The sequence below is a fragment of the Maylandia zebra genome, linkage group LG3 (genome assembly GCF_041146795.1).
Source record: "Maylandia zebra isolate NMK-2024a linkage group LG3, Mzebra_GT3a, whole genome shotgun sequence".
NCBI classification, from domain to species: domain Eukaryota; kingdom Metazoa; phylum Chordata; class Actinopteri; order Cichliformes; family Cichlidae; genus Maylandia; species Maylandia zebra.
This window is the reverse complement of record NC_135169.1, coordinates 42,962,165-42,988,700: the sequence shown is the minus strand read 5'-3', so window position 1 is coordinate 42,988,700 and position 26,536 is coordinate 42,962,165. Positions and strand designations below refer to the sequence as shown.

General features: G+C 40.6%; 1 protein-coding gene across 3 annotated transcripts in view; it reads left to right on the top strand.

Moving 5' to 3' along the window:
- pcxb (pyruvate carboxylase b) overlaps nucleotides 1–26,536 on the top strand; it is a 294,409-nt gene that overhangs the window by 222,578 nt on the left and 45,295 nt on the right. For all 3 annotated transcript variants that reach the window (XM_004554354.5, XM_004554356.6, XM_076881889.1), the window contains exons 13-15: nucleotides 13,316–13,460; nucleotides 14,027–14,116; nucleotides 22,018–22,239. In XM_004554354.5, the coding sequence (XP_004554411.1) occupies nucleotides 13,316–13,460; nucleotides 14,027–14,116; nucleotides 22,018–22,239 (457 nt within the window). The remainder of the gene's footprint in view (nucleotides 1–13,315; nucleotides 13,461–14,026; nucleotides 14,117–22,017; nucleotides 22,240–26,536) is intronic.

Below are 26,536 nucleotides of genomic sequence, written 5' to 3'. Positions count from 1 at the left end.
TTTCTTTGTGACTCGGTGAATGCCTCAAGATAATAAACTGAAGGAAAAATGCAGTTAAGCCTCCAGTACAGAGTCAAAGTTTGATTAAGATATTTACATTTTTTAAACTCATTTTTTAAATATTGAAGCTAAAACTGCACATAACTTCTGATTATGAGAATATATCAGCGTTTAGGAAAAGCAGAGCGTTGTTGTTTACATGGGCTCTACCTCAGCCGCATTACAGGATTAATCACATTATGATTGGTTTATTGGCTGTGCAAGTAAACATTACTAATAGACTTTTCTCACAGTAGGACATTTTGATTTGTTAAATGCTTGTGTAACTAATAACGTTAATAAATGTCTGCACAGAGTTTAGCGCTGCCACTGCCAGAGCCCTGTTGTTGTTCCTGCTGGCTCACTAGCACAGCTAAATAAAACAGATCCATGTTTCACCTGTGCCTCCCCTGCTGTTCAGGCTAATAAAAGTCTGTAACTTTGCGAGTTACTGCTGCCAGAAAGCCATTTCAGAACCACGGTCAGTGCACATGAGCTGTACACACACTCTGATAACAACACACACACCTGTGTGTGTAGTCACAGGAACTAAAGGAAGAGGAAGGAGCTCGGATTTAAAAAAAACTGAAGACCCAAATGTCAAAACCTATAAATACTAACTAGAAAATCCAGCAACCATGATAAGGCTATAAAAATATTCAAATAAATAATGTGTGATGTTCTGTGCTGAGGAAAAACTAGACTGTTATAGTACATTCTGTAAATAAGAGGCGGCTGTTAGTCATTTGGTGTTCTGGGCTCCCCTAGTCCCTCAAAATAGAGACTGTGAATGTTGTAGCATTAAAGGCAGCATGCTGAGCAGTAGATGAAGAGGAAGGACTAAATATGGGCTTGACTGTTGAGTCAAGAATTTCCATTTTGGTTTGTTTTTATTTTAAAATAAAAGTCCTGCTCTGACAGCTTAATATTTATTAGTGCAGAAACTCGATGACTCACTATCACTACTGACAGGAGTCATCAATACAGGTCCACATGAAATGGGAGGCATTACTCCCAGCAGTACAATACTGAGGCTTCTTTGGGATAGGGGAGATGCATATTGCTTTACTTTGATCTCTAGAAAGCGACGTGCGACTCACTGAATCCTGTTTTCCGTGCTCTTGCTGTCTTAGTCTGTCGCTGTAATTATAACACATCGTCTGCTGTTATGGAAGTTGATGAAGTGGTGGGATAGTAACGACATCAAACACATGACTGCTGAATTGGGGTTCCACGAAGTGCACAATAAATTGTGGGCCTAACTAGTTATTTCTCATTCAATTATATGTATGTGCTTTCATGGCATACTTGGAACTGCTTTCTAAGAATGTACTCGGGTTTCTATGATTAATTGTTATCAGTTACCTTGGAGACACTCATGAGTCACTTGATGGATACTTTGTAGTCTGGACAGCTTGAACCTGATGTGGAAATGGGTTTGAAGCGATACAATGTATCACCTGAGTGTTCAGTCATTACTCACTAATTAGACTGTTAAAGGTGGTTCAGTGTTCAGCTACAGTATTTCTTTGGGATTTGAAATTGAAGGTCACAACTTAATAACTTCAATACTGTTGCAAACAAGTATGAGGGAAGTATAATCTGTGTACATATCATTTTTCAGGAAATTCCTAGCACTAATTTAATGTTTTATACATGTAAACCTAAAAGTTGTGTAAAAAAAAAAGTATTTTGTGGATCTAAGTGTTCATTGTAGCATTATTCTGTAAATGAGTGGTCACTGCTGCTTTTAATATTGACTGAGTGGAATTGAAATGGGCAATTATTTCAAATGAAATGATGGTTAAGTGAAGTAAAAACATTTTGTTTCAGGTTTTCCTTAACAAGACACATTTGGGTGTTATGCAGCCCTGGGACTGCACACGCCGAAGTCTCACAGCAAGACTTCAAATTTAATGTTTCAGTCTGACATTTGGGAAGAATTACAAAAACTTTAATCTGTCCAAGCGTGCTGTGAACTTGTTCATTATAAACACGTTAACATTCGGGGCACAGCGTCGAAGCCTTCTGAGCTGGTACTAGAGAAGATGTTAAATTACACATCAACCTTAAAAGAAAGACTACATCTCGCTTCTGACAGGTCAACAAGATTCACTGACATGTGCAGAAGTCTACCAACAGAGCTACCATCAGAAGGTGCTTTCATCAAAACCCCAGTGCCTGAAACTGCTGGCTGTAATCTAAAATAGTGGACAAAAATGATTCAGCATGTATATCCAAATTAAATTCATCACACTGCCAGTAGTTTAGAGGCTGAAAGTGCTTCTCACCCTGTTAAGATAATCTGCTCTTTGGTTCAGCTTTCATGCCTGCAGGGGCCAAGAGCTCAGAGTCTAAACTTCAATACAGCTGCGAACCCAATGATAGAATCCTAAAGTCATTAAAGGCAATTCTTTTAACACAATCACTTTTAGCGTTACTGTGTTAAAAGGTCCTGACGTAGTTATGCTGGCTACTGTAGATGCTCTGCTGGCTCTAATTTAAAACAACTGTCATATAAAATTAGTAGGCACCATTATTGTGTATGGAACTGAGGTTGCCAAATAAACACAAGTATAGCAGTTACTGAGTCTTTGCAGTACAATATCTATTTACACTTTACCTTTAGCCATATAGGCTCCAATTCTGCTACTGCTGGCTCCCTATGTGAGACGGTTTGTAATGAGTTTTATTGAGCTAGGATCCCAGGGTGAAACTATGAATTTCTGATGTTTTCTACAGGCACTAAAAGATCCCTGCTGCTTTATGTTATATCAAAACTCTCGGAAGGGGCCGCGGTTCAGTGGACAGGAGTGTTTGAGGGGAGTTGTTAATTTTTATAAACATTAAATTGACATAAGAGGTGTATGTGTACATTTTTTGTCATTTTAGTTAGGGCCACCTTTTTTTTTCCTTCTCTGTTTGAAGGGATCATGAGATAATCATTCCCACGTTCAAGTATAATTAACACAAAAGGCCAGACACCTGCTGGCAGAGTCTGAGACAACATGCCCTGTGGGTTTGAAGTACATCATGAGTCTTTCGGTGCGTCACAGACTGCTTAAGGATTCCCAAAATACCACTAAGCGGCAATCTGTTTTAATAAACTTGCGTCTCAGAGTGTCTGAAAGAGTTTAAGAAGTCATTCTTTTAGCCAGTTCAGCACTTCATTTTTTTTATACCGGATGAGCCACGCCGCTTAAGGAAAACTCACCAGATATTATTTATAATTCTTGGCGAATATGGTTTTCCCTGGTGGTCGTGAATTGGTCATCCTGCATGATTACTTTAGGAATGTTTCAAAACTCATGTGTAGGAAATTTGTGATGTCCAGACGCATTCACTGGGTTGTTTTGTGTCCGTTATTAGCTTTTGCTGTATCAGCCTTCACCATCTCATCTGTTTTAGCCTGTAATTTCCTGCATTTGCCAGAATCACTATTACTGTCGCTCAAAAAAGAAAAAGGGAAACAAACAGCTGTAAAATTGCTGTGATTGATGTGCAAGTTTGTAAATATCGAGCGAACTGATAAGCTCGTGTTTTGATAGTAATTCATCCTCTGTGTGGGCTTGAACACTGTCACAGAACACAACTTAGGCAGCGTATTGTCGTCTGCAGAAGTTTTCACTTGGATTTTAAACTTGTTGTTTATGCCACTGTAGGGAGATCCTAAGAACAAAAGCGCAATAGCTCTTACCCAATTTTGTCCAGGATGCCTGTGATTTCAGCACCACGGATAGCTGCAATTTCAGCACTATGGACAAGAGCGTCTCAGAGAGGCAGCCAACACACTGTATTAGGAATAAGTTGAAAATAAACCAGCATGTGTCAGATCCATCTGTAAGCTTTAGATTACTTTTCCTCCTCCTTTTACGTAGTTCTATGAAGTGTTCAGCCGCTTCATAAAGCCTCAGGTACACAAATGATCACAGATGCCCACGGAAAACTTTAATCCTAGAAATAACCATTCTCTATCTGTTTATTTATTCATATTTTGGTAGATTATTTTCCCCCCCCATACCCCATGGGCTGATTTACAGTGGAGAGATTTCTGTCGTCATCTCCTCCTGTGACTACAAAGTAAAAATTGCTCTTCCGTGAAGTGGTGATAGGGTTTATTACTGGAAAGATCGCCAATCAGACTTTTTATTTCACTGAGGAAAGAGCCTCATAGCAAATGTCAAATGCAGATTCTAGATTTAATTTGTAGATATGGCCATGAAAATGAACAAATTTGTTAGCTTGACAGGGGTGAGGAGTGTGTGTGTGTGTGTGTGTGACTGCAGACTGCTCCTTTTTTCTTTAATATTTTTAGAGGATATTTCAGGGCTGTAAAGGATGCTGGATTTGGATAAGGATGCTTGGCCTGATGAACATTTACTGATTACTTTTAGCACGAAGACAAGATGTGAGAAATAGGATGGATGTAAAGAGGAAATGGAGGGCAGAGCATTAAGGCATCGCTATTGAGTTAAAGAAGTAGAGGGGGGGAGGGCATGGACACAGAATGTGCCCATCAGTGTGGAGTTAATGACAAGAATAAGAGCTAACACATGCATCTGACCTTTTACACACCAGTCAGAATATGTCATCAGCAGCACGGGGAGTTTCTGGTAGCACTTTTCTCCCCTTTCGTCCACCTGCATGTCACTGTAACTGTAAATATTTGCTTAATGTCGTGGGTCCTTGTTGGATTCTTTAAAAGCCAGAGCTCTGTGTGTGTGTGTTTTGTTTGTCTTGACTGCTTGAGTAAATCTGTAGCGCGTGTGTGGGGTCCTCTTCGTGTCTGTGTAAGCGTGCACGTCGACTCCTCGAGGGTGTGTGTGTTGATCTTGTTTATGTGTCCAGGCCAGTGGTTAAGGCATGACGGATGGGGATAGGGGAGACAGAGGAGGAGAGGAGAGGAAAGACGAATGACCTGACAGCTCCCCTATTCAACTCCTAATCACTGCATGAGCATGGAGGCTGTCTATGACAGGGGGAGCCGGTGTACGCGTTGGGAGAAGAAAGAGATGAGGTGTCTGTGTTGTGCATTTGGTTGAAATGCAGAACGCAGTTTTAAATTTTTAAAAGTCTGCACCAGTAGTGTCTTTGATACTTTGTCGTTGCAGTTTTTGCATAAATTTCCTCAGTTTGTCACAAAACATGAACCGATTTACTCTGAAGGTCTTACTGCTGTCTACTTTATGTAAAAGACAAAATATTTGGCAAGTTTTCCAAAGTAGGAAACATTATGTGGTGTGAAATATTTAAAGCGTAATGGTGTCGGCTCAGTTGCGTTTTTAAAAAGCAGGTTTGTAGTCTGTAATTAGAGATGCCCATAGTCTGATGTTCACAAGAAGGTCTTTTTTTTTTTTTTGCTTGTGTCCCTGCCTCAAAACTGAATTTCACAGAGCTAAATCTTGACTTTATAGCTGAACACTGGAATTTGAAAACAAATGCATGCTGATTAAGGGACTCAGTGGAGCAAGTGACATTTCAAATTTGTGACAATTAGACAAGTGTGCCATATTTATCGCATCTCTGTGGATGCTTCGGCTTGTAGTTGTGGTGATCTGTGACTAATGCAAAGAGGAGTGCCTCAAAACAAGAAGCTAACTAGCGAATGAACTTTGTAGTTTGCATTTAACTGGCATTTTTGTTTGTTTGGATACAGCGCTGCACTGTTTAGTTGTTTAAACTTGTATTGATTAAGTGAGTTAACACAGGACGTTTGCCACCCGGAGGCTCTTTTAAGTTCATCTGTCTGAAGAACTAATGAGCTCATCCACACTTCATAAGAGTCGCCACTCCTTCTAGATGAGTTGGTCATTTAATACAACTTAGACACAATGATCACCAAATGAGTCTTAACCCAAAGTGGTTTCCAGGCAAACTCATTTACATTCCCAGGTCTCCAACAAAACCAATTTTCAAAACACAAACCTCACATGGTCAAACAACACTGTTAAAAATGAAAATAGAGCAAAAACTACAAGAATGGTAGAAATATAAATAAAATAGTATTTAAAAACTATAAAAAGGAGTCAAAAATCAGATAATTTTTAAATGAGATTTTACATCAGAAACACCAGCTAAAATTCACAGTGGACCAAACCTTGTGGCACCTCAGATTTGATGAAAACAAACAGAGAATGGGTTGTTGGGGGGGGTTTTTTGTTTGTTTTTTTCTGTTGGATGGCAGATTATTCCACAACCTGCAAAATAATAGGGGTGGGGGAAAAAATCGATACTGTGTAGTATCGTGATATTTTGTTTGCTAATAATGTATCGATACAGGGACAGCAGAAATTGATATTTTGTTACAAAAAAAGTTTTTGTGGACTGGAACTCTGACTTCAGAACATTTTGATCCTTTTTCTGAGCAAGAATCCTGACATTCCTTCACTGTCCAAATGTGTTTAACTTTCTTTTTGGCAGCAATAAACATGTCAGTTTACTTATTTTAATTTAAGACATGTTTTATTTTAATTAAGTTTAAAACTTTTTTATTTAATGTAAAATTATATTTTGTTTTAATTTACTGTCAAATTCTTCAGTTGCTGAATGGGCTGCATAGTTTTCATAAATTGCATAGTTCAGAATAGCTATAATTGTACCAGATGGTTGGATTCAGTTAAGTTGGACTAGACTGTAATACAAACCGTTCAGTTTGTCAACAATAAAACTGACTGAAATGAGAGAAAGACTGAGTGTGAGACTTTGATATTAGATAAAATGAATATTGATAAAGTTTAACTTTATGTGCAGAATAATATCGTATCGTGCGTTAAGTATCGTGATAATATCGTATCGTGGGATATATGGTGATTCCCACCTCTACAAAATAACGGATTAAAATATCTGATACCAATGATGTGTAGCCAACGTAGGGATTTAAAAAAAACATACGGTACTTAAATTTGACATTTCACAGGTTTGATCTAAAACTGAAGTGGGTCGTTGTGCCAGCTAGAAGTCAAGCAGCTGCATTTTGAATCTTCGGTGTTATAATGGTCAACCAAGATGTGATAAAAGCATGGATGAATGTTTAAGTCCTTTAGAGACCAAATTAGCTTTCATTTAGCAATAGATTGTAGTTGGTAAAGCTGCTGTTTATAACACTGATTTAATTGTTAAAAATCAATGAGCTATCCATTAAAAACACCAAGATTTCAAATGGAATTTGAACATAAGTGAGGATATTTGTGGAGCTTAAGGGGGACCAAATAAAATATTTTTCAGTTCTAGTTGAAGTTTTTTCCCCATCCAGGTTTTTGGATGATTCACTGTCTCTTTGTAGGAGTCCTTAGCAAGTAGATAAAACTAAGTGTCATCCACATAGCAGTGATATGAGTTTCTGAATGATGGTGATGCGGTGGGTCATTGTATAATTACATTTGCTGACATTTTAAAAACATCTGGAGCACAAAGCTGTTTTGCAGAGTCAAGTTTCACACTGGTTTTCCTGCATCTGAAAGACAACCTTTACTGCCCAAGAAAAGGAAACCATTCTTCATCTCTAGGTCTAATAAATGTGGCATCCCTCAAGGACCCAGTTTAGGTCCTGTTCAGTGTCAAATAGCTGCACTGAGATCCAAAAATCAAATCAAATCAAATCAAATCACTTTTATTGTCACATCACATGTGCAGGTACATTGGTACAGCACATGTGAGTGAAATTCTTGTGTGCGAGCTTCACAAGCAACAGAGTTGTGCAAAATACAATAATGTAAACAAGCAAAATACAAGAATGGCTACATCTGAAACTAATAAATATATGTACAATATATAATAGTATATGCATTTCTGGATGTGTATACTAAATATTTTTCTGTGTGTGTGTGTGTGTACACATATTTTACAAATTAAATAGAGTAAACAATAAATAAAATATATAAAAATATACAGAGTTGAATATGTGCAAAACAAGTGGCATTTATATACAGTGTGGAGTGCATAATGTTGAAGTTCCAGTAGTGAAGCTGAGGTGTCTATGACGTGTTCAGCAGTCTGATGGCCTGATGGAAGAAGCTGTCTCTCAGTCTGCTGGTTCGGGACCGGATGCTGCAGAACCTCCTTCCTGATGGAAGTAGTCTGAACAGTTTATGGCTGGGGTGACTGGAGTCCTTGATGATCCTCCCCGCTTTCCTCAGGCAGCGCTTCCTGTAGATGTCCTGGAGGGAGGGAAGCTCACCTCCAATTATCCGTTCAGAGCACCGCACTACTCGCTGGAGAGCTTTGCAGTTGTAGGCAGTGCTGTTGCCATACCAGGTGGTGATGCATCCAGTGAGGATGCTCTCAATGGCACAGTGATAGAAGGTCCTGAGGATGCGGGGGCTCATGCCAAATCTTTTCAGTCTCCTGAGAAAGAAGAGGCGCTGCTGCGCCTTCTTCACTGTTTTGTTTGTGTGTACTGACCACGTAAGATCCTCAGCCAGATGTACACCAAGGAACCGGAAGCTGCTCACTCTCTCCACAGCAGCGCCGTTGATGGTGATGGGGGTGTGTACTTCTCTGCACCTCCGGAAGTCCACTATCAACTCCTTTGTCTTTGCGACGTTGAGGGTGAGATGGTTGTCTTGACACCAGTGGGTCAGGGCGCTGACCTCCTCCCTGTAAGCCGTCTCATCACCATTGGTGATAAGACCTACCACTGTAGTGTCGTCCGCAAACTTCACAATGATGTTGGAGTTGTTAGTGGCTGTGCAAGACTAGAAGGGTGACAGGAACCAGAATCAACAGATAAAATGATATCACTTTACACATTTAACAGAGCAGGTTTTATACTTTGCAGGTGTCTGTTTCAGTTGGTATTTTAGCAAACGTAGGACCGCATAATACAGCAGACGTCTCTTGCAACCTGTTGGATTCTTTTGTTTCACCCAGAAATTGATGTCAGCATAACTAATTCTCAGTTTGCTAATATGATTAAAATATTTTTAAAATCATCTAAAAAAAAAAAAACATCTAGGGAATCGGTGAGGAAATGGGAAAGAGCTGGCTCTCTCGGGTGTTCGTTGCAGGAGTATAAGGCAACAGGACAGCTTTGTCTAAATAGATTACTGTCTGTTTACTTTAGGCTTGAATATAAACAAGGCAATAACACAAGTAGACATGTGACTCCCAAAAATATGATTTTTACCATGATGGTGAAAAAATGTCAGCTGCAAATTGCACTCAGAATATGATCTGATCTGTGAAAACACCTTTGCATTATTGTCACTGATTCTTTCTCCATCTATGTGTAAACACCATCCCTTCTGTGTGACCCCCTGCTATTTTACAGTTATAAATTATTTATAGGATATAAATAAGGAGCAGTCTGGACTGTAACACTGTAACACCTGCATTTTTTTCCCCTCACTCCACCTACTCACCTGCTAGTGAAAAATGACATCCAATCTTGGTGCAGACAGATTGCAGACAACGAGAATGCATAAACTAGCAGGTGATACGATTTATTTTCCTCCCTGAGATATCCAGACTGCATTTTACCGTCACGTCTAAATTATATCTGGATTAACATATGGCTTCTCCTCATTCATTATGAGGCAAATAATTGCAAGAAAGGTACATTGCCATATTTTCTCCAAAAATCTAAGTTAAATTGGTAATAACTGAACGTTATGTTTAGCCTACGGAAAAGTGTTGCAAAGTAGTGATGGAGCTGACTTGTGTGCAGTTGTGCCAACAGGCTGCGACGTCAATACTTAGCTCACAACGCTGCTTTGACAATCACTGGTAAAGCTGATTGCAACAAGAGTAATAACGACGGGCTGTGAGCAGAGTAGCAATAAAACAGACACTCTTGTGATGATAAACAAAGCGCTCCAAGGGTAAAAGTTGGGCGAGGACGCAGCCAGATGTCATCTTTTGCCGGGGGGAAAAGTGCCTGTTATTTAGTATGTAGCCAAAAAAAAGGCAGGGATTTCTTTTTTGGTTTTTCCTCAGGAAGCATGTATGTGAGAGTTTAAGTATTCCATGTTGGAGGGAGCCTGAATTCAACATGAATTCAGCTCTACAGTACATGTGTTCACTAAAAACTAATACTGTACTCAAAGGTAGGTGTGTGTGTGTGTGTGTGCTAAAGAATATGCAAAGCATTTGGGAACTCAAGCCGCTATCATCACTTGCAGGAAAGTGTGTGTGAGCACTCGTGTTTTGCATGCTGTGCGCATAGCTCTGAAAGCTGGAGCTCAGCGGTTGTGTCGGGGCATCCAAATCAGGAAGGGGCCTCTGAGTGTTTGTGTGAGACATTACTGAGATGAAGACGTGTTGAAAAGGAGACAAAGTGGTAGGTAGGGAGAGCCCAAGTGTTTGTGTGTTTTGTCCTTTTTCTTTTTTTTCTTTTTTTTTTTTTTGAGTGTGCATTAAAAATCATTAGGGGAAATGGAGTGAAGGGACTGCTTGTGCATCTGTGTGTGGGAGTGAGTGTGATGGCCACAGGCATACTGAGCAGCCTCATAATGAACACATTGATCTAGTACAGCAGAGGAAAAGGACGACCCTCCATGCATTAATAGTGACGTTAATCTTCTCCTCCATTATTTCCGAGTCTTTCATTAGATACGACCGTTGGTGTTATTTCTCTCGTGTCTCTGCCTCGTCACATTTCTTTTTTTTATTTCAACTTTTTGATTGCACCCTCCACCTATTACGTTTGTTTACACGTATAAATAATAGATGTGGATGTCGAGAAAATATTCTAAACTTGTCCAGGTGAAACAAAAATATCCCAAGGCCCTTTATTTAAAAAAAAATAAAAGACGACTCCTGTGTACTAATAAAATCCTGCTTGTCATAAACTGAGTTTAGATTCTAAACATAAGATGATATTTTTAGTTTTAGAGTAAAAGTAATAATTGGGAAAACGGTTTATTTTTTCTTTTTTGGCCAAAATTGGATGACATGTTTGTAACAGAAAATGAAGATTCAAATAGATGGCCAGTGAGACTGACTGGAAATTGAGGGAAATGTTTTTCTGCCCCTTTAAAGTAAATCAAGATTAGACAAACCCCGCAGGTGTGGAGTTGGTTTTAGGTCAGGGGTGGGCAACTCCAGGCCTCGAGGGCCGGTGTCCTGCAGGTTTTAGATGTGTCCTTGAACCAACACAGCTGATTTAAATGGCTAAATTAGCTCCTCAACATGTCCTGAAGTTCTCCAGAGGCCTGGTAACGAACTAATCATGTGATTCAGGTGTGTTGACCCAGGGTGAGATCTAAAACCTGCTGGAATTGCGTCACAGTTACAAGTGTTACTAAACTGCCTAGATGTGAGTTTCTCCTGTTTTACCTTTCTGCTAAGCTGCTACTGATGGTAGCATCGTAACGTACCATCTGCACTTTCCCAAAGTGAACCCTTTAATGGCGTGAAACACATCGCTTCTTTAGCTAATATGTTTTGTTTTTAATCAAACGCACTGGGTTTGCCAGTCTTCATTTGGCTGGCCTGTAGCTTTGATTTTGATCCAATAAAAATGTATTACATAACCATATCCAGCTTTCACAAAGCTGCTTGGAGACTGGTATGTGAGGCAGCAGCATATGATCTAGTTTAATGCAGTTATTGTTGGCAGATTCTGTAAATGGAAGAGGAAAAAAAGGTCCACAGGTTTTTGAAGTCTTACTGCAGTGATAGCATTGGGCGAAAATCCCTTTTTGTTTTGGTCCACAGCTTGTAGCCCAAGGCTTGGCAGTGCAGCACAGCCATGTGAATCCTACAGCTCCTGTCGCTTTTGCTCTCCAGCTCCTCTCCCAGTAGTAGACGGCTAAGACTGCAGTGTCATCTTGTGTTTGTGCCCGTATCCCTCGGAAAACAAACCCTCTTTTCCCCTCACTAGGGATGTGATCAATGGGCAAACGTGGAGTTTTCCCACATTTTCACTTCGTATTTTGAAAGAACTAATGGTCTCATTCATAGAATTATTAAAAAAAAAACTAGTTTTTGCTTTTTCTCTTGCATTCAACTCCATCTTTGCCTTTTATTAGTATGACTAGCATGAGCTTTAATATGCCCAGGCACATTGATCTCTCCCCTACATCCCTCCTCTCTCTCAGCACTGCATGTGGGGCATGCATCTGTGTGTGTTTATTCCCCAACTGCCTTCTCCCAGTTACATGATTTCTGAGTAATTGTGCTGTTGCAATCATTTGAAGTCAATCTGGTTTTGACCGTCATCCAAATGCCCAAATTATGGTTGGTTGTTAGGTCAATTGGGTCCATATGTGGGTTACGTTTAATGGGGGCATATGCTTAAAGGTAGTTTGCCTACGTGTGTGTGAGACGGAGACATTCATCTATAAACTGCAGAGATAACTGAGTGGATCGGACATTTATGGGTTCAAGTTTCGTCACACAGAATACTGGGGTGGTCCTCTGGGGTTCAGTTTGCGTGTGTTGGTTCTGTATACTTGTGTGGATGAGGTTTTCTTTTTAAATGTCACTTAAGAGTCCACATCGGGCCGCATGCAAAGACACTTTTGACAGACTTGGAGAAATTCTTTCACACAGTTTATACCCCACCGCCCTTCCTTTGGGACATTAAACAGTGATGAACACATTTAAAGCTGCTTCAAGAATATATTAACGCATACTTTCACTCAGTCCCTCCAACTCTCTGCTCTTTTGTGCTTTTCCTTCTACTAATCGCTCTCCTATTCCTCCCCCCCATCACTTTCTGTGGCTCCTACAACAATTCAAAGCAGTCTAGTCACATTAAGTCAGGCTTGCAACAGTGGAGGGAAAAACAGGCAACAAATCAAGTAATGAAATCAACTCCAACAATTAAATATTTCTCCTGTATGTTCTCCCTTGTTCACGCTCCCTCTCTTGGCTAATTTAGAGAGCTTAATTGGCGCTGTAATACGTTGGAGGCAGGCAAACACCAGCAACATAGAAATAAAATGTAATTAGTTTTACAGTTGACTTTTCTCCCTGTTCCTCACACACGTGTGCTTATCTATTGAAGCTGGGACTGTTTGAAGTACTGCGTTATTAAAATTTTGAGTTTTTTGTGACATTACAACTTGTTTACTGATGTGACGGTAGCGCGTATGCTTTGTATCCTTAACTGTTTAACACTGAGCTCTTACTCGAGACGCTTTCTTCAAAAAAGCAGGAGCTTTTGTTTTTTTTTTCTTCAAGTGATTAAATTGCAGAACAGAGCGGCAGCATGATTGTGGTCTTGACTCGCTTGCTTTCATATACTGTGTGTGAGTTTGTGAAAACGAAGCCTTTGTTAATTCAGCGTTTTTACTGACACACGTTCTCCTTTTTTTTTTCTCTCCATCTCTAGACCAACATCCCGTTCCTCCAGAACGTTCTGTCCAACCACCAGTTCCTGCACTCCACAGTGGACACCCAGTTCATTGACGAGAACCAAGAGCTCTTCAACCTCAAACCCACTCAGAACAGAGCCCAGAAACTCCTGCACTACCTTGGTCAGTGCAGAAACGATACATTGTAACACTTAAAGGTGGAAAACAAATCAATTTACATGATCCATACTGACTGAGCACTGTCACCATTGATTGTTGGGCTTAGGTTTATTGCCCATCAAAACTGTAGCACTTTTCCACAAAGCTAAGCTTATCTAAGACGAGGCTATTAAGAAAGATTAATAGCTTGGCAACCAACTATATCGAGCAGAGCTGCTTGTTTCTGTAGCTACTAAGAGTTGGGAAAATGATAACATTTCAGGTGCTAAAGACCTTTAGATTAGGTGCTACTCTACGAAGGAGGTCCAACTTACTGATAAGACCAGTAAAGTTAAATATTCTTATCTCAGGCTTTCACCAAACCTTGGGTTTAAAAAGACAAAGCTCAATTCTGTGCAAAAGGGAGATAACCTGGATGTCTAATGTGCAGAAAACCTCTCGCACACAAATGTAGCAGGACACATGTGACACACGAGTCCTATAATCCATACCCTCTTGTTTTTCAGGTTTGCTGGATGTCTTCTAGGCTCAATCTGATTTGTATTCTCTATTTTTATGCTCGTATCCAGGTCATGTGATGGTGAATGGACCAACAACACCCATCCCAGTCAAAGCTAAGCCCTCTTCCACAGACCCCGTCGTTCCTCCCGTCACCATGGGTACGTCAATCCAAAGGCAGTTTCACCAGTCATTGCACACAGTTTTCCCTCACAAATTATTCAGTAAACTCCGATGGCAGCTCGCCCTCCCAGTCAAAAATCAATAACACATTGTCCCAAACCGTAAAAGCATTTGGCTTAACGAAGCTTGGGCCTGAGCTTCAGTCAACAAAATGTTATAAGGAAAAAAAAAAGTTAAAATAAAAGACAGGTTGTGACCCACAAGACGAGTGTCCAGGACTGTTATCATAAAAATATCAAAATGCATCATCCCACATTGAATTTATTACATTTGGACTCATTTAGCAAGGTACTGCCACAGCAAGTGTCACAGGTTCCTCTTTCTCCTGGGGCAGCGTTGCTAAAAATGTAAACACTTGTGTATCCATAGGGCACTTTGGATAAAAGCACCCACCGAATGACGAATGGTCTGTCGAACGCTCTGATAGCTGTAGGCGGAAAGGCCTTCCTAAATGGCTCCGTTTAGCACTTGGGGAGGTAAAGGGTTTTAGCCCAGAGTGCTCTGCTGAGCTGTGAGTACAGTCGGGGAGAGGTGCAGCTCATTGTTTCTGAAAGCAGAAGTTCTCCGCTTCTCACCCCGCTGTGTGCACGACTCCCTTGTTAGTCTTAAAGGAAAGGCCAAGGGCCAAGCTGGGCTCTTTGATGAGCTGCTTTGGGTCTCTGGAGTGAAGCCACCCCCTTCCCCCCTCAAGGCTAACTACAGTGTTAAAGTACATTTTGTGAAGAACAACAAGGCTGTTTAAATATGTATTTTTAAAGTTACGTGTTCTTAGTTTTACTCCTAAATATGTCTTAAAGTTATTGAAACAAAGGACTTATGCGAATTAATCTGGTCTCCGGGGTCATTTTGCAGTGGTTTGCTTTTTCTCCTTTCTCACTTCTCTGTCAGGTGTAAATGTATTCCATGCACAAACCGCATGAATTTATGCAGCTGTTCCCTTTTGACAGCAACGAAATAGTCAGCCGTAATAATCTGACATGTTTATCAGCACCCCGTTCTGCCTCAGCACATACCACAGCATGCCTAGTAAACATGAATTTATAGCAAAATAATGTGAATATTACGAATCATAATGAGGCATAACTAATCAAATCTGACATCTAAAACCCGTGCACAGTGGAACGGAATGGAGCAGAATAGGAGCGAATGATCTGCGGCGTTTGTGCACGTCTGAGTGTGCATTTCCCCATGCATGCCCTCCACTGTTTTCATTTAGGCAAATTTTCTGTTGAAGGCCATCATTGCCTGTCTCTTGTTGCAGGAGAGCAAACACACATGCACATGTGCATTAAATCACACAAACCTGACATATGCTGCACCAAATGCTGCAGACAGAGTCCCTTTGTGTACACACACTGCACATACCTACTGTAAGCAGCTGATGAGATAGGTGCATGCAGCACAGGGACGCACAGAGGCATACCTAAAGCCTAGTAATGAGATTTGTAATGTGCTTATATCCTTTCTTTCATTCAACAGAGGGATTGAGAGAAGAGAGGGATTAGGCCTGTATTATCACACTCTGTGGAGAGAGGGATGGAGGGAGTGACAGGGCTATGGAAGGAGAAAGGGGTTATGAAAGGAGGACAGAAGGCTCGGGCAGCATATAATCCCTGTATATGGAGAAAATGGTCAAACGGGTGTGGTGACAGGTGAGACGCAGATAAATTGATCAAGATATTGGCGAGAAGGGACAATGGGGAAGATATTTAAAGGATTATTGCTATGTAACACTCTCTGATAAGAGAAAAGCAAAGGTCAGTCACATTGGGATATCTCAATTTCACTTTTAAAGATAAGCAGTAAGCAATTTGGGTCCCACCACACTGAGGAAAGATGGGATGGAAAGTATTCCTGAAAGACATGGCGAGGGTGTTCTGACAGAGCCTGTTAAGTACTCAGAGGCCATTATTTTCTAATTAGGATTTGTAGTCTGAAACGTTCCTTCTGAAGGCTGATTGCTGGTGGTTCATCCATGTTGCAGAAGTACACCTTGTTCCAATTATTATCTGGATTTATTTAATGGAGGACATCTAGAGGTTAATGACCAGATGCCTGTGAGCCCGCTCTAGGAAGGTCAAGGTCAGATTTATTTATATAGCACATTTCCAACAGCCGATGCTGCACAAAGTGCTTAACAATAACAATAAAATTAAAAACTACAGTGTAATACAATAATAACAATAGAAACAATAAAATAGAAGAATTGAAACAATACTAACTAATTCAGATAAATCCAAAATGCTTGGGTCATAATGTGTTAAAAGCCAGAGCGTAAAAGTGTGTCTTTAGTAAAGATTTAAATTGCTCAAGAGTTTGAGCAGATCTAATATTAAAGGGGAGACTATTCCAAAGTCTGGGACCTGCCACAGAAAAGGATCTATCACCACGAGATTTGAGGTTAGTCCGTGGAATGGACAACAATAGTTTTGAACTAGATCTCGTGGGTTTTCCTGGAGCATAGGCAGAGAGGAGCTCTGACAAGTAGGGGGGGGCTCGGGCGTTGAGTGACTTAAAAACAAAAAGTAAGAGTTTAAATTGGATCCTGTAGGGGACAGGGAGCCAGTGTAAAGAGGCTAAAATTGGGGTTATATGCTCTCTCCGTTTGGTACCGGTTAGCAGGCGAGCAGCAGCATTTTGAACCATCTGAAGGCGATGGATGGTGGCATGATCTAGGCCATAATACAATGAATTGCAGTAGTCCAATCTGCAAGTAAGAAAAAGGTGGATGATACGCTCGAAGACGTCAGCCGGAAGGTATGGCTTTATCCTGGCTAGCTGTCTTAGCTGAAAAAAACAGGACTGAACTACTGCACTCACCTGCTTATTCAATTTAAAAGAACCATCAATGTAAACTCCGAGGTTTTTTACATGTGTTTTACAATACGAGGAGAGGGTACCCAACGTGCTGTCGATATGATTGAAATTGCCAAAAATGACAACCTCAGTTTTGTTTTCGTTTAGCTGTAAAAAATTTAATGATAACCACTGTTTAACGTCGTCAAGGCAGCGTAATAAGAGCTGCGGTTGATCTGATCCTGATTTTAAAGGTAGATAAATCTGTAGATCATCCGCAAAGCAATGAAATGAAATGCTGTACCGCGAGAAGATGGAGCCCAATGGCAGCAAATAGAGTGCGAAGAGGGCGGGACCCAAAATAGAGCCTTGAGGAACGCCGTATTTAAGAGGAGCTAATTTGGAGTTGTGGGGGCCCATATTGACATAAAAGAACCTTTCTGTCAAGTAGGAGCGAAACCACTGAAGGGCAGATCCTTTTAGGCCAGCATGCGATTCTAGCCGTGATAACAGGATGTCGTGGTCAACCGTGTCAAAAGCTGCTGACAAGTCCAACAGTAAAAGGGCAGCAGGGCTGCCAGAATCCATAGTTAAGAGAATATCGTTAAAAATCCTTAAAAGTGCTGTCTCAGTGCTATGTAATGATTTAAAACCAGATTGAAATTTTTCTGAGATCATATTAAAATCGAGGTGTGCCTGCAACTGTAGATAGACCACTTTCTCCAAAACTTTAGATAGAAAAGGAAGCTTTGAGATGGGCCTATAATTAGACAGAACAGTTGGGTCCAGGTTTTGTTTTTTAAGAAGAGGCTGAACTACAGCTTGTTTGAAGCATAGTGGGACGCAGCCTGTAGTAAGGGACGTATTAATCAATTTCAGAATAAAAGGGCCAACAGTATTAAAAGTGTTTTTGAGCAGACTCGGGGGAAGAGAATCAGAGGGGCAGTGTGATGATCTTAGGCCACTAACTATCGCGGTCAGGTCCTTAAGGGAGACGGGATCAAACTGCTCTAAGACAGCTGAACACACAGGTGGAGGGCTTTGAACTGAGACAACAGACAACGAAACAAGGGCCCTAATCGATAAGATCTTGTTATTGAAAAATGCTAAAAAATCATCGCACATACTTGGTGAAGAAGTAACTCCAGGATTATCACATAAACTAAAAAAGCGATTAAGAATGTTAAAAAGTACCTGAGGCCTATGACCGTTTGCTGATACTAAGTTTGTGACAAATTGTGTTTTTGCAGTTTTTACAGCTTCTTGATAAGCAGAGAGACAAGTCCTTAAAATCTGTAAGGAAACATACAATCTGTCCTTTTTCCATCTCCTTTCAGCGCGTCTGTAGTCGCGTCTGAGGGAGCGGGTGTAATCGTTCAACCACGGTTCTGATGAATTCTTAGCGCGCACAGTTCTGAATGGTGCAATAGAGTCCAAGATATAAGTGCAAGTAGAATGAAGAATAGCCGAAAGGTCCTCAACATTTTTACAATTGGAGTTCAATATTCCAGAGTCCATAAAGGCAGCAGAAAAGGCAGGTGCTGTTAGTACATTAAGCGCTCGCTTTTTGCGCAGTGGGGCGTTCGACTTGTCCATCGAGCAGCGCAGTGTTAGAGTGAACAACACAGGAAGATGATCGGAAATGCGTAGTTCGGATATCTCCGTGATGCACACTTCCAACCCGTGGGAAAGCACCAAGTCCAGTGTGTGACCTTTTTCGTGCGTGGGACCAGAAACCCACTGGGCCAAGTTAAAGGAATCAATAATATTTAAAAAGTCCTTGACCAAAAATTTCGAATCACAACAGACATGAATATTAAAATCGCCAAGGATCAAAAAGCTGTCGTATTTAAGAGCGATTCCAGCCATAAAATCAGAAAACTCTTTGATAAAATCCTTATTAAACTTGGGAGGACGATAAATAAGGGCACACAGCAGAGGCGCAGCAGGATTAAGGTGTAACTCAAACAGCTGGAGTTCAAAACTAGAAAATGAGTCATGCTGTAATATTTGATGGCAATGAAATCGAGGATTGAACACAGTGGCTAGGCCTCCCCCCCTGCCAGAGGACCGAGGGAGGCTGAAGAATGAGAAATTGGGAGGGACTAATAAAAATGACAGATTATTTTCAAACTCCCCATCGTGCACTGTATTTCCATTTTTGGAATAAAGTGTAGAAGTAGTTTGTTGTACAATATTGTGTTATAGTATACAGGAAAAAACAGAAACATGGACTTAAATCCTTAAAATCCCCTTTTTGTTTTCCTCTGCTTGTTTTTTAACCCGTTTTTATTACCAATCTTCAAACAAAAATGGCTTTCGCTGCTTTTGCTTCTGTTTTAGAGCATTATAATTGGTCTTTGTGAAATTTGAAGATACCTTAGGTGTTGTGTGTATATAGCAAAGTAACTTTATTCACTGGCCATGCAGCTGGTTTTAGGGGGGAAAATGCTTTTCCTGAACTTTACTTCCAGTCAAGTTTTTAACCAGGCTGTGTGTTTATGAATTATTTATAGACAATAATTTGACAGTTACAGCATACCTGACTTTAGTAAAGCACTAATTAGTAGTCCCACTGGATCTGTCAATTAAAATGTTCCGAAACGCAAACAAACACACACAACAGATTTTTTTTTTGTAGAGAGATGTCAACTTGGAACAAAGGTATGGCATACTGGTTTTATTTTAATTAGGTAATAGTGATGCTCGGGGCACTGTAGCTCAGTCTTATCAGGTCATATTAGCTGCTGTTGTGGAGCAGGAGAAGAATATAAAGGGTACGAGGTATGAAATAACATCAGCCTGAGCAACAGAGAAGGCAAGAAAGCCGGGAACCAGGAGTGAGGTGTTTTCAGTGCAGATGACTGGGTATGTTCGTGTGCAGATTGGTCAAAATCAAGCACAGCAACCCGGGAATTGTATCTCTCTAATAGTTTTTGCACTCGTGTGTGTGTGTGTGTGTGTGTGTGTGTGTGTGTGTGTGTGTGTAAAATCTACTCCAGAGCCAAATGTTTTCTAGGAAACTGTGGCATGCTATAAGCTCTGCAGTCCCAGAGCACACGCCCTCATTTTCTCACTGTTCTTTAGATGCGAGGACGTCACAGGTGGTTAAAAACAAAGTTTCTAAGATTTCATTTTTTGTGACAAATGCAACTTTGACAATGAATCATCCAGGCTCCCTTATTCATAGATCTTGATCAGTTCAAACGTCTGTTTTCTGCTTCAGCAGCATGACTTCACAGAGCTCGTCTACTCTGCCAGTGTGAGCTCATTTTGTGTTTCTGCGTTAATGTGTTGCTGTGCGTGTGAACAAATGTATTTGTGCTGCTGTGTGTGCATGTGTGTTGCCCATTTTACTTGTGCAGGCCTTAGAGACAATTATAGCACAGATCATTTGTTTTCGGGGATGAGGTACAACAATAAAAGGTCAAGAGCAAGGATAGAGTGAGAGTGAGAGAAGCAAGGTTGGAGGACATCTAAGCTGGCAGAAAGTACCTCATTAACGAGTGTTTTTGATTGATGATTGTACACAGCACAGCAAAAATAGGTCCAAATTGTGCTTCCAGTATTTTAATACCTTGGGTTGTGCCTGTGTTTAATTGCAAAGCAAAGAGAAAAAGATTAGGATAGAAGGTTGGTTATAGCGGCGTAGAGCCAGGGCTATGTGATGTTTGTTTTGAGGACCGATAAGCTGTAATAAACTGGAAATGCCAGCATTTGTCTGGGGGATTCCACATCAATTTTTATCTCTCCTTGTGGATGATTTTAGCAGTTGTGTTATGTTTCAATGCTGTATGTGACATTATAGTCTTGTGAGCTAACCAGAAACACTTAAACACTGCCAGCATGTCCAACAGTCTTCATCTCGGGTCCCTCTGGGATTAGACCGTGCAAGATTTAAAAAGCACTCTTAATGGATGTGATGCTGTTTTCCTGTTAAGAGTTCATCTGTTAGCTGGAATTTCTGTGTCCCGAAAGACTGAAATATCTCAGTTAATAGATGAGTCACCATCAAAGTCATTGGTGGTACCAAGAGAAGTATACAAACCAAAATTAACCTCAAACTCATTTATGAACACATACTAATTACAAACTGTTAGATGCTCACAAACAAGCCTCAGGCACTAAACATGGTACACGATATACTTGTTAAACATTTATAGCTATTTAGCAAGTATATTGTGGCAGGGAGACACGGTACAGCCTGTACAGGCTGCAAGTCAGGGCTAAATATTGACTGCATTGTCAAATTTGCAAAAGCAGAATTTGCTTTTTTGATCCGAGACCTAAAATCAGGGGCACATTCCAGAAAACGAAGGACTGAGAAGGAGGAGACGTGACGGGCAAACTAGGAACCATCCTAGAAGTTAACTCTAAGCTGGCAACATGTTGTACGAAGCTCTGTCACTTCTGTTTTACTTAAGGTAGCATCTTAGTTTCTATATAAAACCATAGCCGTAGGAATCACTGTCAGCAAGAGCAAACCATTTTCACAAATTGGTGGGTGGTGTGTCTAATAAGCCAGCTGCTGAGCTTATATTCGTGAATTCTTTTATAGCTGATCTCCTGAGCTGTGGGTGATAGGCGCAGCATTGAGAGATGCCATTACCTCATTAGTAGACGTTATGACAACTGCCAGACCTGCTAATGGCACAACTTAAGAGAAAACTCCATGTTCATAGAGTACATGTGCAAACTGTTTACTTGTTAAACGGGTGTAAATCTGTTAACTTGCCACATACTGTCTGTTTTTTAAAGTCGATACACAAAGACTAAAAAGGGGTGCTTACACGTTGTGTCTTTACCCTGTTTGAATCAAATGAAACCCTCTTTGCTCTGCACTGCTATAAGTGCAACCCTGTGATGTGTAAATAATTTTTATTTTACATTTTTCATTACATCAATCCATTTTCAGTTCATAGACGTATTTGCACGACCTTGTGTGGTGGAATAAAAAAAAATCTTCAAACATCTGATTAATATTCATCACATAGAGCTATATTATCATTAAAGCTTTTCCTTTTGCCTTCTCTTCAGTGTTGCTCTCCTCATTAACGTGCTCTTTCCCTTTCCCCACTATTAGGTGACCCTCCTGTAGGTTTCCGTGACGTGCTGTTGCGTGATGGTCCTGAAGGATTTGCCAAGGCTGTCCGTGCCCACAAAGGCCTCCTGCTGATGGACACCACATTCAGGGACGCTCACCAGTCTCTCCTGGCTACCAGGGTTCGGACCCATGACCTGAAGAAGATCTCGCCATTTGTCAGCCACAACTTTAGCAACCTTTTTAGCTTGGAGAACTGGGGAGGTAAGCTTCCTGGTCGTCACGTTACGATAAACTCGTCCACTTTTGTTGCCCTTTTCGCCCCTAAAAATGTCCTTTGTATGACGCTGAATGAAGTTAAAAATAACTGAGCTGTAATGTTTGATCTCCCATAGGCAGTAGTGGTTTGCTGGCTATCTAGTTAAACAAAACCTTTCGACCTGCTATTTTATTGCATCTCGTCATCAGTGCCTCTCCTTTCTATTCTCCCCGCACTCCTGCTGTGATCGTCATTCATTGCGTCTCGTACTTTTTCTGGTTTGACCTGTGAAACTTGTGTCACTGAAAACAATCTAATTCTTCCACCTGTTCTTCCAAAACGGAGTCCCCAGCAAGTTCCCTCAATAGACAGTGATTGTACCTTTTGCCTACTCTTCAATGAATAGAGAAAATCACACGTTATTGAAACTTCTTGAAGCGTGCGCAGTCCAATAGTGTCCCTGTATAATATGCAATTACTCTGAAATTGAAGCAAAAATGCGAGCAGCATGCTTGAACAGCTGGCTACATGACCAATTATCAGCACTTCTTGATAACGGTCCTGTGTGAAGTGCAATTGTTACGAACTGGTTTCAAAGAGTACATTCACCCGTTAGAACACTTAGGGCACACACATTCACAGGAAGGATATGCCCAGAGAAGCTCTCGAGGTTGAAACATTCAATTTAATGCTAAATTATATAGAAAACGACCGTGATTGAGGAGATCAGAAGAACAAAGAAGTAAACAACAAATGCCTTTCGCTATTTCAGGTCCTGTTTTAGTGGCCGGTTGGCTAAATGCTGGTTGAACAGAATGAGGTGGGAAAAAAAAGACATGAAAGAGTCTCTGGTGAAAACTCTTTGGAGTTATAAACCCTTTCTGAGATTAAATTCCTCTTGGAAACTGATCATGGTGCACCAGTTAAGGGAAAAGCAATATATTTCATTACTGTGGGAGAGCGCTTTGAGCTGATCTCACATTAAGCAACTGTCTACTTACTTCATGTTTGGACAGATAAAAAGGCTATAGCAAAAGTCAATTACTGAGTAGATATTTCAATAAAAAGGGCTTAAATGCTTCCTGGCTTCCATCACCCGGAATATTGTGGTGTTATTATGAGACTGACCGAAGAAAGAGGATATAAATTCAGTTTGGCTGTGTTTGAGCGGCGCGTTAAACCAAATCTTTAAACAGACTCTGGAAGCTTGTAGCAAACTTGGTTTTTCACTGTGAAGCAAATTGTTGGATAGGTGCCAGAGAAGCCTCCTGTCTGCATGTGTCTCATTACACGGTGAAGCTGCTCTTGTGAAGGCACGTAACAACCTTCTTTTTTTTTCTTTATTTAATGTCATTTTTCTGTATTTGGCAACTCAAAGTACATCCACGTTTCCAGCAGAGGCCGTACAAAAATGCTTTTGAGCATCATTTGCAAACATAGCTTTGCTTCTGATGATCCCAACACTATAATGCAGTCGGTTTCTCACTGTGGTTGTGCACAGCCTCGTGGGGCAGTTGTCAAGCCTTTCAGAAGCTCTGGTAAATCCTTTTTTTTAGAAATGGCTTGGACGCGTCTGCACAGAACGTTTCGTGTTCCAGAAATGAGGACGATGTCAAACAGTTGAAAAGAGAAAAGACACAGCATGCTTTGAGGCCATTTTTATGGTCAAACATCGAAGAGAACATCCTTTTCTGAGCAGACAGTTAATGTGGGCTTTAAAAGTCTAAAACATTGACCCATTGGACTGTTTCAAAGCAAGCTGAAGAGCGGAAAGTCTTTGTATAGGTTGAATAGTGTGATGTACATTTAAAAAAGGCCTGGCTACAGCAGTGGCAATTCAAACAATATAGTAAGATCATATAAAGATGTCATTTCCATTTTACACATTGGTTTATTTAGAATGTAGTGATTCTTAAAGGTAGAGTGTGTAATTATGTCTTCCATAAATTAATGCATTCTCATAAATTTAGAATAAATCAGTTAAAAATGCACACAGCAGCAAATCACATCAACAGTTGGCTCTATTATAAGGTAAAGCCCCTACAAAACGGAGAAAACCCCAACAATCAGACGACCCCCTTTGAGGAAGTGCTTTGGCGACAGGGGGAAGGAAAAACTCCCTTTTAACAGGAAGAAACCTCAAACCTCAGATCTGTAATAGCAGATCGCTGAAGTCGGAGGTTGAATGTGGGCTGGGAAAGTTTACACAACTACTGATATTCTGTCAATAAGCTGATATTATGAGCTGAGGAGCGTAAGATTGATTTCTCTCTGTTAAGAAAACTTTTGGCAATCACGTGAATTGGAAGAGAAAGGTAATCTGCTAGTGGGTCCTCTTGAGGCCTCAGTGCTTCCTGCGTGATATGGTTATGAGTCAGAGAAAACTGCACGGTACTTTCTCATAATTATTTAAACACTTAAAGGCAGATTTCATTCTAAAAAGAGACACTCCCCTGAAAGCTTCCTGTAACTTCACCGAGTGTCATCTTCTCCATATTAATTAATGTTGATTAAGCCAGTTTTGCAGTAACGACACAGCGTTTAGAGCGCAATGAAGAATCCGTCACCAAATATTTTGACACAAGATGTTCAGTTTGGTGCTTTTGCTCGAGAGGGGTCAGTGTTGGTTTCAAACCCAACATCAGGATCTTTATTTTTTATTTATTTATTTATTTTTTTCCCCACAGCTTTTCGTTTGAATGCCTCTAAAAATGTGAAACCTCAAAACAAACCTTAAACTGCAGTGATATTTTACTGAGAATTAAGCGACGACTTTACAACCACCTTCGACCACAGCGCTCCTTTTTCGTAGTCAGTCTCATCTTTTGCCATTGAAACCTTTTTCTGATTTGGGGCGGCGATGCCATCCTTTATATGTGCGAGAGGAAAGCAGCAGGTGAAAGCTTTCAGGATAGTATCCTCTACCCACCCGTTCATGAAAGGGCGGATACTTCCCAGGACACAGCAGTACAACAAAATACAAATGACTACAGATGGCAATAACAATCCTGTTTTAGCTAAAGTGGTCCTGACTGAAAAGATCTCTGAGGTCACATAAGACTTTATAGAAGCAAGTCACTCACAGGCCAAAGTAGTGCGTGCCAAGATGAGTGGATTTCTCCTCAGATAAAATATGTTGCACCTTTTCATCCTCACTGTTTTTAAAATCCAAAGTTCCCAGACTGACTAGTTGCCAGCCTTGTTTCCTCACCTCATATCGATTTAGGGTGGAAAACAAATTGGACTACGTGCAGTTAAAAGGTTGGCTCTAGCACCCACCGTCCCACAGCGGCCGCTTGTAAAAGTACCTCTAAACAGCTCCTCGTAAATCACTTAATAACCACTGGAGAAATGACGACCAGGCCTGCCTTAAGAAGGCGTCCCTGTACAGTGCACTTTTGTTACAGAGAGATCAGAGGTGAAAAATATTACTCATCTATGCTAAAGCGAGACGATCGTGTGAATATTGAATTCTCTTACCCTTACTTAATGTCCCTATGTAGGAATGTTTTTGTTTTTTTTAACACAGTGGTCTTAGATGGGGAATATTGCTTTCACATGTTTCAGCTGCTTAGAGGCAGAATGAATCATTGAAGAGATTAAGCCTGTGAAAGCCCTTTGAGGATTAAGTCCTTTCCTGATATAGCATTCCTCCCCACACCAGCAAAGATGCAGTAAAATGAACTGGGTCACATAATGCGTCTATATGGTTTCCTCAACTATTTTACACTTGGGAAATTTATCAGATGGGGACACAAAAAAGTAGATTCTTAATTGCTCTATGCCATCACGCTGCTATTTGGATCTTGTTCATTACACAAGCAGTTGTGTAATCAGGCGTCTCGCAGGTTTTCAGGCATGCAAGCAGTTTGTCGGTACGAGCGGGAGAGAGTTGACTGCACAAAGGTGGCTCGAGCAAACTACAGTAACAAAGTGGAATCTCAGAGGACGTAAAAACTGAATCAATGTTACATCAAGGCCGTATTGCGCGCGCAGGCAAAAACGATAAATGCTGACATTGGTTTATGTAACTCAGTAATTCACATGGATATTAATCATCCTTATGTATAGTTGGATCTATTGGTATTTAAACAATGGTACTTTATTTCCTCTGTATGCCACCACAGTGGATTTTAAATCAGACAATGAAGAAGTGATTGAAGTGCAGACTTTCAGCTTTAATTCAGGGTACTGTAGTACTACAAGAATTTTGATAGAGGGCTTTTTTCTATCTTTTTTTTTTGTTTGGTTTTGTTTGGTTTTTTTGGGCACACATTCAACTCTGAGTGAAAGCCTTTCTTT